Raw genomic sequence first — 14,518 nt, 5'->3', positions numbered from 1 at the left:
GTACAGTCAGTGCACCGCCATCTCCCATCCTGTACTGTATAAGATTGCTGGAGTGCATATACAGTGCAGTAGTAGTACAGGCAGTGCACCACCATCTCCCATCCTGTACTGTATAAGACTGCTGAAGTGCATATACAGTACAGTAGTAGTACAGTCAGTGCACCACCATCTCCCATCCTGTACTGTATAAGATTGCTGGAGTGCATATACAGTACAGTAGTAGTACAGGCAGTGCACCACCATCTCCCATCCTGTACTGTACTGTATAAGACTGCTGGAGTGCATATACAGTACAGTAGTAGTACAGGCAGTGCACCACCATCTCCCATCCTGTACTGTATAAGATTGCTGGAGTGCATATACAGTGCAGTAGTAGTACAGGCAGTGCACCACCATCTCCCATACATTACACTGCTTGGATGGGGGGGGACGCTATACAGTAAAGGATGGGTGAGGAGTTGGTGACTACTGGACTATAATTGCTGGTTCTGATGAACATTTCTTATGTTTAATGTCCGGTACAGTATATAGTGCTGCTCTGTAATGTCCTGTACAGTATATAGTGCTGCTCTGTAATGTCCTGTACAGTATATAGTGCTGCTCTGTAATGTCCTGTACAGTATATAGTGCTGCTCTGTAATGTCCTGTACAGTATATAGTGCTGCTCTGTAATGTCCTGTACAGTATATAGTGCTGCTCTGTAATGTCCTGTACAGTATATAGTGCTGCTCTGTACTGTAGTGATTATACGGAGCACTTATCAGTGTAATATATGGGGACTGTACTGTAGGGAATTATTGGCGGCTGCTGGAACCAATTCATCACATTTACATTATTTCCTATGGGAAGACGCTGCTCGGTTCTCAGACTGCCTGCAGGAACCAATTAAGTTCGAGAACCGAGGTCCCACTGTATATAGACAGTATATAGCCTACTATAAAACGGTCTATATACTGCTATATACTACTGTATACTGTCTGTATATTGTCTATATACTGCTATATACTTCTGTATACTGTCTCAGGGATTGTATTATATATTACTTTTCTGATAGTTGTCCTGAAATAAACTCCAGGTTACAGTTTAATTTGCTATTTTAGAATTTGCCGATTATTCTCTTAGTCGTTAGGATTACTGGCAGAAAGTCCTGTGTACACTGATCAATTATAGTTACATAGTCAATAAGGTTGTAAAACCATATAGGTCCATTAAAGGGGTAATTCATAGAAAAAAGTCGACTTGTATCAGATAATTTAAACAGAGTTGTAATTTACCTCTATTTAAAAATTTCTAGTCCTTCAGTACTTATCAGCTGCTGTATGTCCTGCAGGAAGTGGTGTATTCTCTCCAGTCTGACACAGTGCTCTCTGCTGCCACCTCTGTCCATGTCAGGAACTGTCCAGAGTAGGAGAGGTTTTCTATGGGGATTTGCTGCTGCTCTGCAGTATGTAGCATGTTGTCCTCCAGGGGACTTATATAACCATTGATTAGACTAGTTATACTGATCCTTGGAGCGGATCAGTAGGTTCGCAGGACTGGGGTGGTGGGTACTTATGCTGCTTATGGCTTCTGCAGTGCACATGTGTATGGGGGGGAGCTGTATGGATCTGTATGGTGCACTAATCCTGTCCGTTGTATTTTCCAGTAACCTTGGAGCAGTTTTCGTTGGCCGTGGAGTCTTGTCCTGTACCGGAGGATCAGAGGTTACTCATGGAGGTACGGGCTATATCCTCTTATATGTTCATGTATCTCCTATAGGCTGAACCGACACCAGACGTTCTTATACACGTTCTATTAAGCTTCTTCATTTACATGTATCCTATATATTACTTTCAATAGGAGCAAAGACAACTTATAACACTTAAAGGGATCTTCCTACCCAAATAGACAGAATGGCGGGGGGGGGGGGGGGGGGGGGGGGGGGGTTGTGTACATTGGGTCAGTGTCTGAGGACCTTTCCTTTGGTTGTCCGTAGAACGTTATCAGCGGCTTGGAAAATTGGAGCACAACAAGGACTAGAAAATACAACAGCAGGGGGATGCCGATGGTACAGCGGGGGTGGTGGGGGTAAAGCAGGGGATGGTGGTGGTACAGCAGGGGGATGGTGGTGGTACAGCAGGGGATGATAGTACAGCAGGGGATGCTGATGGTACAGCAGCGGATGGTGGTGATACAGCAGGGGATGCTCTGGGACAGCAGGGGGATGATGATGGTACAGCAGGGGGATGATGATGGTACAGCAGGGGGATGATAGGTACAGCAGGGGATGATGATGGTACAGCAGGGGATGATGATGGTACAGCAGGGGATGATGATGGTACAGCAGGGGCATGATGATGTTACAGCAGGGGGATGATGATGTTACAGCAGGGGGATCACGATCCCCCTGCTGTACCATCACAATCCCCCTGCTGTAACATCATCGGGATCGTGATGGTACAGCAGGGGGATGATGATGGTACAGCAGGGGGATGATAAAGGTACAGCAGGGGGATGATGATGGTACAGCAGGGGGATGATGATGGTACAGCAGGGGGATGATGATGGTACAGCAGGGGGATGATGATGGTACAGCAGGGGGATGATGATGGTACAGCAGGGGGATGATGATGGTACAGCAGGGGGATGATAAAGGTACAGCAGGGGGATGATGATGGTACAGCAGGGGGATGATGATGTTACAGCAGGGGATCGTGATGGTACAGCAGGGGGATGATAATGGTACAGCAGGGGGATGATGGTACAGCAGCAAATGGTGGTGATAAAGCAGGGGATGCTCTGGTACAACAAGGGGATGGTAATGATACAGCAGGGGATGGTGGTCGTACAGCAAGGGGATGGTGGTGGTACAGCAAGGGGATGGTGATGGTACAGCAAGGGATGGTGGTGGTACAGCAGGGGGATGGTGGTGGTACAGCAGGGGGATGGTGGTGGTACAGCAGGGGGATGGTGGTGGTACAGCAGGGGGATGGTGGTGGTACAGCAGGGGGATGGTGGTGGTACAGCAGGGGGAGGGTGGTGGTACAGCAGGGGGATGGTGGTGGTACAGCAGGGGATGATAGGTACAGCAGGGGATGCCGATGGTACAGCGGGGGTGGTGGGGGTAAAGCAGGGGATGGTGGTGGTACAGCAGGGGATGATAGTACAGCAGGGGATGCTGATGGTACAGCAGCGGATGGTGGTGATACAGCAGGGGATGCTCTGGGACAGCAGGGTGATCGTGATGGTACAGCAGGGGGATGATGATGGTACAGCAGGGGGATGATAGGTACAGCAGGGGATGATGATGGTACAGCAGGGGGATGATGATGGTACAGCAGGGGGATGATGATGTTACAGCAGGGGGATGATGATGTTACAGCAGGGGGATGATGATGTTACAGCAGGGGGATGATGATGTTACAGCAGGGGGATGATGATGTTACAGCAGGGGGATGATGATGTTACAGCAGGGGGATGGTGGTGGTACAGCAGGGGGATGGTGGTGGTACAGCAGGGGGATGGTGGTGGTACAGCAGGGGGATGGTGGTGGTACAGCAGGGGATGATAGGTACAGCAGGGGATGGTGATGGCAAAGCAGGGGATGATAGGTACAGCAGGGGGATGGTGATGGTACAGCAGCGGATGGTGGTGATACAGCAGGGAAGGTTGGTACAGCAGGGGGATGGTGATGGCACAGCAGGGGGATGGTGATGGCACAGCAGGGGATGGTGATGGCAAAGCAAGGGATGATAGGTACAGCAGGGGGTGGTGATGGCAAAGCAGGGGATGATAGGTTCACACTGGCGTTATTCTCTCCGCCACACTTACATTTTGCTGTTTCATTTTTAAACAACATAAACAAACTCTGAGGTATCCATCTAACGCCCCATTCATTTCTATGCGTTTTTATTGTGCTAATTTTGCATGTCTTCTGTCAGTGTTTACGTCTTTTTGAACAAACAAAAAACCACCTGCATGCAGCTTTTTATTCCTCCGTCCGAAAAAAACGGAACACGGACGGGAAGTGCACTTCTATATTATTTCTTTATACATTATAGTCAATGAGAACGGATCTAAACAGGAGGGGTTTCTGTTCACATCCGTTTTTTTCCATCAGTTTTTCCCTGAGCATGCGCGGTAGAAGGGAGAAACGAAGGGAGAAAAATAAACTGAGGTAGAAAAGTCAAGATGTAAAGAGATGAGAAGATGATAAATCCCTCCATATACTCCCAGCATGCCACAGTCTCCAGCCTAGGGTTACATCATCCGGGCCGATATTTTTCCTGTAAGGCTACGTTCACATTAGCGTTTGACCATCCCATACCGTCCACCTTTTCCGTTTTAGAGTAAGCGAAACGGAAAGTGTTGGATCCGTTAAAATCCCCATAGATTCCCATGATATATTAGTGTGCTCCGTTTGCATGCAATTCGTTCAAGATCCGTTTTTTTGAACGGAAGAAAAAATAGTGTTTGCAGTATTTTTCTTTCCGCTTAAAAAAAACGGATCACGAACGGAAAGTGCACTTCCGTTTTTTTTTTTACATTGTAGTCAATGAGGACGAATCTAAAACGGAAGGTATTTCCGTTCACATCCGTTTTTGTCATCCGTTTTTGCACTGAGCATGCGCAGAAGCAGCAAGAAACCAAAGAAGAAAAATAAACGGATAGAAAAACGGATGCTGACTGATGTACAAAAGTCAGTTTTTTTAAGCCAAAATACAAACGGACCATTAAAAAAAGCTGAACATTTTGCAATCAGTTTGCATCAGTCTGCTCATCAGTTTATGCTCATCCGTTTAATTAATATAGACGGATCCGTTAGAAACAAAAAAAAAAACGCTAGTGTGGCCGAGCCCTAATATATTTTTGAGTCTCAGTATAGGTGTGGATCCTTTTTGTATTTTATACTGATATAAAGCAGAATACAAGGCTTTGGGAAAGCTCCGCTCTGGTATATTGTGTTGCTATTTGTATCACCCCTTGTTTCATAGGTTTATAGCATCTGTAACATGTCTGGGCATGTTAGGACAAAGGTAAAGTACGGTACATGCTAAGTGAGGTCAGTGGGAAGTGGTGAGGAGCTCCGCAGCAGAGATAGAAGCAGAACATTACCCAGTCCAGGCTCACACATATACAATACACACATACACACATATACAATACACACATATACAATACACACATATACAATACACACATATACACATATACAATACACACATATACACATATACACATATACAATACACACATATACACATATACAATACACACACATACACATATACAATACACACATATACACATATACAATACACACATATACACATATACAATACACACATATACACATACACATATACACATATACAATACACACATATACAATACACACATATACACACATATACAATACACATATATACACATATACAATATACACATATACAATACACACATACAATACATACAATACACACACATATACAATACACACATATACACATATACAATACACACATATACACATATACAATACACACATATACACATATACAATGCATACACATACATATATACAATACACACACAATTCATAAATATACACACATACAATACACACGTTCACTGCATACATATACACATATCCAATATACACATACACATACACACTGCATACATATACACATACACATATACAGTGCATACATATACACATATACAGTGCATACATATACACATACACATATACAGTGCATACATATACACATACACATATACACATACACATATACAGTGCATTGTTTTAATGGAGGAATAATTGAACGCTGTCATCCACGTTCTCTCTATTGGATACATGGGGGCTGACAGGGAAATCTGCATCCACAGGGCAGCCCTTCTTTGGCCCCGAGGCTACTGAGAGCTCTGTGCTTCTTTGAACTTCTGTCTCTGTCACAGAGAATTGAGGAAGAAGAGAGACGGCGACAAAAGAAAACGCCTACAATAGTCAGAAACCGACAAGAAGGACCAATAAAGCGCAGAATCATTGTTAAAGGGGCTGTCTAGGATTAGAATAAACACAGCTACTTTCTTGCAAAAACAGCGCCCACCTGTTCCCATCCTGTTTGTGGTATTACAGTGATTGTGAATGGGGCTAGGCTGCAAATTCCCCCGACCAACCTGAGGACAGGAGTGGTGCTGTTTCTGGAAGAAAGCCGCCATGTTGTTCTAAGACTTTTAACCAAAAATAAGAATGGGTGGACACTCAACCACCTGGAATATCATCAGACTAAGCATGAGAACCGATTCTGCTGGTCTGAAGATTGTCAGAACACGGACACCTGCCGAAGACCAAAATGTTTGATGAGCGCTCAAAAGACCATAGGCAGACCACACACTAACCAGACATTAGAGATAGTGAACCTCCAGCACGCCTGGGCTCTTCTTACCCCGATTGTGCAGCATTAGATTACCAGTGGCTGAAGGAGTTGGATACAGCCCTAAGCCTGCCTGGAAAACATGGAGACCGCCATAGGCGTACACTATATCCAGGTTTTCCAGGACCCCCCAGGACGGCATCCAACTTCCTCAGCCACCGGGAATCAAATGCTCTACGATGGGATTGAACCTTATATATTCGCTTCAGGCTAAGTTTCCACAACAGGATATTGCAGGGATTACAGTATTTCTGTGGCTTCATATCAGTACACAGTGATACTAGAAACATTAGATGCAAATATACTTATAGGCGTCTGAGAAAAGCATCAAATATTACAACACAATTAAAGGGGTACTTCAGAGAAAAAAAAATCCAAATCAAACTGGTGTCAGAATGTTATACAAATTTGTAAATTGCTTCGATTTCAAAATCTCCAGTCTTCCAGTACTTACCAGCTGCTGTATGTCCTGCAGGCAGTGGTGTATTCTCTCCAGTCTGACACTGTGCTCTCTGCTGCCACCTCTGTCCATGTCAGGAACTGTCCAGAACAGGAGAGGTTTCTATGGGGATTTGCTGCTGCTCTGGACAGTTCCTGACATGGACAGAGGTGGCAGCAGAGAGCACTGTGTCAGACTGGAGAGAATACACCACTTCCTGCAGGACATACAGCAGCTGATAAGTAATGGAAGACAGGAGATTTTTTTATAGAAGTAAATTACAAATCTGTATAATTTTCTGACACCAATTGATTTAAAAACATTTTTTGTAGCTTTAGTGAGATCTTTTTCTATTAATTTTAGAATAAACAGTTTTTTCTTACTAGACATCAGTTATTGTATATTATTACCTGCATATATGAACATAATAAGAACTGCGGCTAGTTGGAGCACAATGTGTTAAACTAGAAAGATGGATGAAGGAAGTGAGTGGGCTGACCGAGTATTGGGAGTATATTAGTGTGCTCGGTATCAGTACAAGCGGAGGGATTGAGCGCGTTTTATCACGGGTGGACGGGATCTGCAGCAACGTCATTTACCAAACACTATCCCTCATTTTTGCTCTTTTCAGAACTTTTACATATTTTTTAATATTTTTCATGTCTTCTTCATATCCTACATATTCCCCTAAAGATACAGGGGTGGGACAAAGAGAAGCACAGGGATATAGGGGGGCTTAACTGTACTAATAAAGCACAGCGAATAGAAGTGCAACTAGAATAGGGCCACCATATAGTGACAATATACTGGACGCCTACAGTGGTGCCATCTAGTGGTAGCAGGATTCTGTCTGCCTTTTGTTACATGCTACAGGCACTAACATTCCCTCTGTTGTCAGTATGTTAGTGCCATAAGACATTTAAAGGGGTTGTTCACCCCCAAAAAAATTTTCAACTAAACTGGTGCCAGCAAGTGTCAGAGATTTGTAATTTACTTCTATTAAAAAATCTCTAGTCTTCCAGTACTTATCAGCTGCTGTATGTCCTGCAGGAAGTGATGTATTCATTCCAGTCTGACACAGTGCTCTCTGCTGCCACCTCTGTCCATGTCAGGAACTGTCCAGAGCAGCAGCAAATCCCCATAGAAAACCTCTCCTGCTCTGGACAGTTCCTGACATGGACAGAGGTGGCAGCAGAGAGAATAGATCACTTCCTGTAAGACATACAACAACTGATAAGTATTTTTTGTTGTATATAGTATTGGAGTATATAGTAGTATATAAGAGTTATATCCCCACGTTGTGATGCACAGATCGGCTTTGCGGTAACCTCTCAGACACTATGAAGATGCCGCCAGCTGCCATCTCTTTGTACAAATATATATATTTTTAAAGTTTTTGCCAGGATGGGAACAAACGAAAGGAAATGAATCAGTCCCTGTAATCCTGCGCTGTGCGATGATGTAATATTACAGACTAAAGATAAAAGACATGGAAGGATTTTTGGTTTGTTCATTGTTTATTGTGAGGACTGAGAGATCTGTTAGTGACCGGTCCGGTATATAATAACAGGTATTGTGTGAATACATAATATAACAGACCTGTAACGTGTTGTTACTGCCCCCCCCCCCATCTGACCCCCTTAAAGGGAAGGTGTCGCCTAGATTTTCTTTTACTGATTAGAGTCAGATACTTCAACTAAGTAAAGATCATCGTTCCATCTGATTGGGTGAACGATTTCAAGTTGTTTGAGATCGTTTATCAGTAATCGCCGAAAAACCGTTTAGTCTCATAGGAGCAATAGCCTGAAGGTGACCTGCTGCCCCTGCACATCTACTATCATTGTTTCTTGGACCTTAGTCCCGGTACGTCTGAGTCTGAGGGTGTTCACCACCCACACTCATTGTACATGTCCTCATACAGGGGGCGCTATCGGCAGCAGAAATCTGTGGGGATTCGGTGTCTTACTGATTGACTGGTTGCAGTTTACCCTGATGGTAAATTTATAGGATTCAATCCCAAATCCAACATCATGGACACATCTCGTCTGATATCATACAGCAAAGTGTAAATTCCTTTAAATGCTTAAAGGGAATCTGTCATCTGGCATTCACATTCCAAACTGCTGTTACTGTTACATCAGGGAGACGCATGGACCTTTCATATCCCAGAACAAAGAAAAATGCTTTATTCTATAGTGTAAAGGGTCAAAGAGGCTTTCCTGAGCTCCTGAACTGCGGCAAGCTGTAACACCTCCTCCCTCCCCCTCCCATCCCTGACCCTGCTGTAACATCTCCTCCCTCCCCTACCCATCCCTGACCCTGCTGTAACACCTCCTTTCTCCCTCTCCCATCCCTGACCCTGCTGTAACACATCCTCCCTCTCCCACTCCTGACCCTGCTGTAACATCTCCTCCCTCCCCTTCCCATCCCTGACCCTGCTGTAACACATCCTCCGTCTCCCATTCCTGACCCTGCTGTAACATCTCCTCCCTCCCCTTCCCATCCCTGACCCTGCTGTAACACCTCCTCCCTCCCCTCCCATCCCTGACCCTGCTGTAACACCTCCTCCCTCCCATCCCTGACCCTGCTGTAACACATACTCCCTCCCCCTCCCATCCCTGAACCTGCTGTGACACCTCCTCCCCCCCATCCCTGACCCTGCTGTAACACCTCCTCCATCCCCCTCCCATCCCTGACCCTGCTGTAACATCTCCTTCCTCCCTCTCCCATCTCTTGACCCTGTTGTTACACCTTCTCACTCCCCCTCTCATCCCTCACTCTACTGTAACACCTCCTTCCTCCCCCCTCCTATCCGTAACCCTGCTGTAACATCTCACTCCCCCTCCCATCCCTGACCCTGCTGGGACTCAGCTTCCAGGTGTCAGTCAAGCAGGGAGGGGGAGAGAGGAGGCATTCCAGCTTGTAGCTATTCAGGAGCTCGGAAAGTCTCTTTGACTTCTTGTACCAGAGAGAAAAAGCATGTCTCTACATCCTGGAGGCACAGCTGGGTATAGGAAAGGTACCATGTGTGTTATCAGTGTCAGCAGTTTGGAAAATGATAAGAACAAGCACAGCTACTTTCTTGCAAAAACAGCGCCACCCCCTGACCTCAGGTTGCATGTAGTATTACAGGTCATCTCCATTCACTTTAATGGAACTCAACTAAGAACAAGAGTGCTGCTGTTTCTGGAAGGAAGCGACCATGTTTTTCCAAGCCTGGATAACCCCTTTAGGGTCCATTTACACAGAAAGATTATCTGACAGTTTATCTGCCAAAGATTTGAAGCCAAAGCCAAAAACAGACTATAAACAGAGATCAGGTCATAAAGGAAAGACTGAGATTTCTCCTCTTTTTCAATCCATTCCTGGCTTTGGCTTCAAATCTTTGGCAGATAATCTGTCAGTGTAAATGGACCCTCAGGTGATGTGATCATCCAAGAGGCGAGAGCTTTCCCCTTTGTTGGCTGATGACTGGTCAGTAATCCGGAATAAGCAGCCAATGATGGGATCTCCTCTTCCTCTTTTAGGCTATGTTCACTCAATGTACTTTTTATTTTAAAAAAAATGGCCATTGTTTTCAATTTAATTATTTGCATTAAAGTCAATGCAAACAACGGCCATTGTATGGCTATGGCCGTTAAAATAATGAGCATGTCACTTATTTCCATCTGTTTTCCGTCGGCTTCAAAGCAATTGTGTGTTAATGTTGTATTACTGATGTATTTACCGCTTGTATGTTTCAGTTCTGTCTGCTTTATGGAACTAAACTGATTTATAATGAGAGAGCCTGGTATCTAGAACATAAGTACCTGAGCCCGGCCGCCAGCAACCTCATCCGAGACCAGGTAAGCCGCTGATAGAATTAAGATTTACTGCTTTATGAAAATTGTGTAAACTAATAACTCAAAATTATACATTACCCTCCATGGCGATCTGCACGTGACTTTTTTTGTCTGTTTTTTTCCCTCAAAACGATGACCGTCATTTTGCTTTTTACAATGATGGCTGTCGGTAAATTATTCTTGTTTTGGCCCTTTTGGGTGGGGTTCTTTTTTGTAGGTTCATTGAATTTAATAGTAAAGACAGTGAAAGGCCAGTGAAAAAAATGTGTGTGAACAACTAAAGATAAATAAAGATAATCTTTTGTTTGGGGAAAAAATTCCGGAAATAATTGTCATTAACATTTATTTGACAGCCGGGCAAACAACTGTTATTTAATACACTGTGCATTGGGAAGCCATCATTCCATTGACGTCAATTATATTTTAGTAATTTTTTAAATAATATTTTTATATATTTTTTTTAAAAGCAATCACCTTTTTTTTTTTTTTTTTTTACATAGTATGAACATAGTCCATAGCCTAGCGTTATCAAAGTGTCCAATATAAAAACTGGTGTACACTGCTTGCTGATGACCCAGCTTGCCTCAGAAGTCCATCGTCTGCATCCTGGATTGGGGAAATGGTTAAAGACCCAAAGGGCACTTAGACTACGTTCCCTAGTGTGGTTCTTGACCTTTACAAATGTGGTGTCCCAGTAAGGGTGTTACTAGTATTTTACACCAAGTAAAAGTGATAATGAAGTAGTACTTAAGTTTTACCACAAGATGTCGCTACTGTATGTAACTGTACTTGTATATTGTATATTGCACAGCTGTAGTAACTAAGAGGTTATTGTTTGTTATAATCTGCGCACCAATAAGAGCACTCTTTTCTTCTCTACCTATCTCTATGCTCCTTTCTCTTTATACTTTCTTTTCCACCACTCACAGGGGACATTACACCTCCTGTAGGAAGTTGTCACATCGGGAGAGGAAGTACATACCCACACTTATTGAGTCTTACCTAAGTCTTGGTGGAGAGAGGATGCAATATAGGACGGTCTCTGCTGTAGTCCAGCTGGGCCCTGGCTTTGCCAGGTCCCCACTCCAGGAAGTGTCCAGTGTAGTCTAGTCTGGTGGTAGTGGATCGACGCACATGGGAGACGCAGACACCAGTTTCTTGAAAGCAGCACGTTTACACACTGATGTAGAACTGATCTGGATAGAGCAAAGTTGCTAGAAGCCTACGTACTCTATCTCGCTGCGCGAGTGTCACCAGGAAATTTGGACCACTCTGCTCAACTTAGTTAACAAGGTCTGGGCCTTGTTTCACCCTCATAGGACGAGTCACCCGACACTGTAGGGCAACAGGTGGTACACGACAACAAGGGTTGAAACATGGGCACTAGTATATTTCTACTTTCAAGTCTTCAGTATTCTACTTGTAAAGTTCCGTCAGAGCACACTTCTACATTGGGTTGGGACTCTCAGTACAGACTCTTCTCACTGCTCTGAATTTGAAGCACAAACTCCTTTCCACTGTTCTCAGCTCACCCTGCTTCTTAGCGCACAAGCAAGTCAGCTCAGCTTTTCTTTTTTACGGCTGTCAGCACAGATTCTATTCAGTCACGTCTACAGTCTATGGTCAACTATTGTATAAAGCAGTGCTTCTCAAAGTGTGAGGCGGGCCTCACCAGTGAGGCGCCCCCTAGTTGTTGGTGAGGCCCAGCTGAGGAACCAGTTTTCACAAAGTAACTATGATCTGCACAGTCCTTTTACTGTTTGCAAAAATCTCCATATTGGCAACATTATTAATTTATTTTGTACTTGCTTTTTTGGTATAGCGCTTGGTAGATGGGTGTAAGCTAGCCCTAGCATTATTTTCAGCTTTTAAATGGACTTTCACCACAGATAGTGAGGCCCAGGCACCCTCTTGGTCAGTCTGGTGAGGCCCAGGCATTGCCTTGGTTTGTTGAAAAAGTTTGAGAAGCACTGGTATAAAGTATTCTCACAGTAAAGAAGATTTATTTATGGTAACGGGACTCAGTGATTATTGTTCCAGCACCTGCACAGTAGATACCACATTCTTAGGTCATCTCCCCTTTCTGTAGGTGGCGGTACCGATAGTCCAGGTGGGTCCACTCCGGACCACCGTGATTAGTACCCAAGGGACCCCCTCACAGCCCGGCAGGTCACTGACCCCAGGGGAAAGGGTATAGCCAGCCTCCCTAAAATAAAAGCAGGTGTGCCTCCATACCTGTGGGCCCAACCGGCACTGGCGTCCCAACAGCGCAACTACCGGCTGAGCTGTATTCCAACCAACCACCACAGTGGTGGCGTCACACATCACCATCTGGCAAGTGACTGGTCGAACACACACGCGGGTGCACACCACACACAATACACACCAATACTTCTGAAACCTATTATAATATATTCTATGCCAAATTTTTCATAGTCACACAGTCACCGACACCACATAAATCTTCCCAAGTATAACCCTGATAGAAGACAGGGCCCCGGAGGTAGTGTGGACTAAAGACAGACACTGCGGCACATGGATGGAGCAACAACATGGAGCACAAACCAGATAAAGAGAAATCCTAGCACTCACTAATAGCCCTATTTCACAGAACGATTATCGTTCATAGACTCGCTCCAACGACCGCTCGTTAACGAGCACTTAACGATTTTTTTAAGCGAACGATAACACATAATACGTGTGGGAACGTGAATGATATCTGTAGTGTAACCATTTTTTTTGCGGTCGTTACATCGTTACATGGTCGTTTAAAACGTGGGGAAATGTAGGTAGACATTTCAGGAACGACTGAAAGATTTTTTTATTCAACGAAAAGATTAGCGAATTATTGTTGAAAGACCAACGATTCTTTTCGACATGTTGAAAAAAAATAGTAAACGACACAACGACGATTTCGCTGTTGTCGTTCACTCGTTTACAGCTATTCCACGGAACGAATATCGTTAACGAGCGGTCGTTTGAACGATTTTATGAACGATAATTGTTCGAAAAAGTTCCGTGGAATAGGGCCTTAAGTCTGTGTGATTTATTGTAGGGAGGCCTCACATTATAATACGTACACACTATAATACGTACACACTGCACCTCAGAAATGTGTCTCCTAGAATTATAATACACACTGGGCCCCTGAGCTCCACTTTTCTTACCAGAGCACTTTGGGCTGATACCTAGTGTAAGCAAGCGCTTTTTTATAATGGAATTCAGTGGAAAAACTGATCAAAACACATGCATTTATTTTTCGTCTTTTTTTGTAAAAATGGTTGCAAAAAACTGTGAGACTTGTAATGGTTACCTTTCTATATGGCATATGAAGATCAGAGGAGGGTCTGACAACCTGGTAATCTCCTTTTCTAACAGACACCTTAGTGGTCAGACATGTAGTACACGGTCACACAATAATTTGGATGGCTCCGGTGTAATTCTGATTCCGGTGTGTGGCCTGCCATAACTCCTTTGGGCCATCTCAGCAGTTCAGGAAGGGTGATGATGGTGAGACGGCCTCTTTATGTCTCTATGGTCGACTTGTGTTGGTCTGGCACTTTGAACCCTCTACAGTATATCCTGAGTCATTTGCCTCCTGCTGATCCTGATAAAGGTGTCACGGACACGTTCTAGAGAGCATTGTCCGCCATCATCCGTGTAGCATAGCCCTTCTGACATCTTAGGGACATAACATTCATTCTGCCTGGCTCACGGGTCAGCACACTTGTATAGAGATGAATGGCCGGGCCCCCGGGAGGTCGTGTACACAGCAGCTCCGCCGGCCCAGCCAAACATATATCTGAGGCCCAAAGACT

General features: G+C 44.3%; 1 protein-coding gene across 1 annotated transcript in view; it reads left to right on the top strand.

Moving 5' to 3' along the window:
• Nucleotides 1-14,518, top strand: part of ACOXL (acyl-CoA oxidase like) — a 149,835-nt gene that overhangs the window by 115,230 nt on the left and 20,087 nt on the right. The window contains exons 17-18 of the mRNA XM_069955182.1: nt 1,646-1,716; nt 10,602-10,703. Coding sequence (XP_069811283.1) covers nt 1,646-1,716; nt 10,602-10,703 — 173 coding nt within the window. The remainder of the gene's footprint in view (nt 1-1,645; nt 1,717-10,601; nt 10,704-14,518) is intronic.

The sequence above is a fragment of the Dendropsophus ebraccatus genome, chromosome 15, assembly GCF_027789765.1.
Source record: "Dendropsophus ebraccatus isolate aDenEbr1 chromosome 15, aDenEbr1.pat, whole genome shotgun sequence".
Lineage (NCBI taxonomy): Eukaryota > Metazoa > Chordata > Amphibia > Anura > Hylidae > Dendropsophus > Dendropsophus ebraccatus.
The sequence above is the reverse complement of the archived record's forward strand: the minus strand, read 5'-3'. Positions and strand labels throughout refer to the sequence as shown.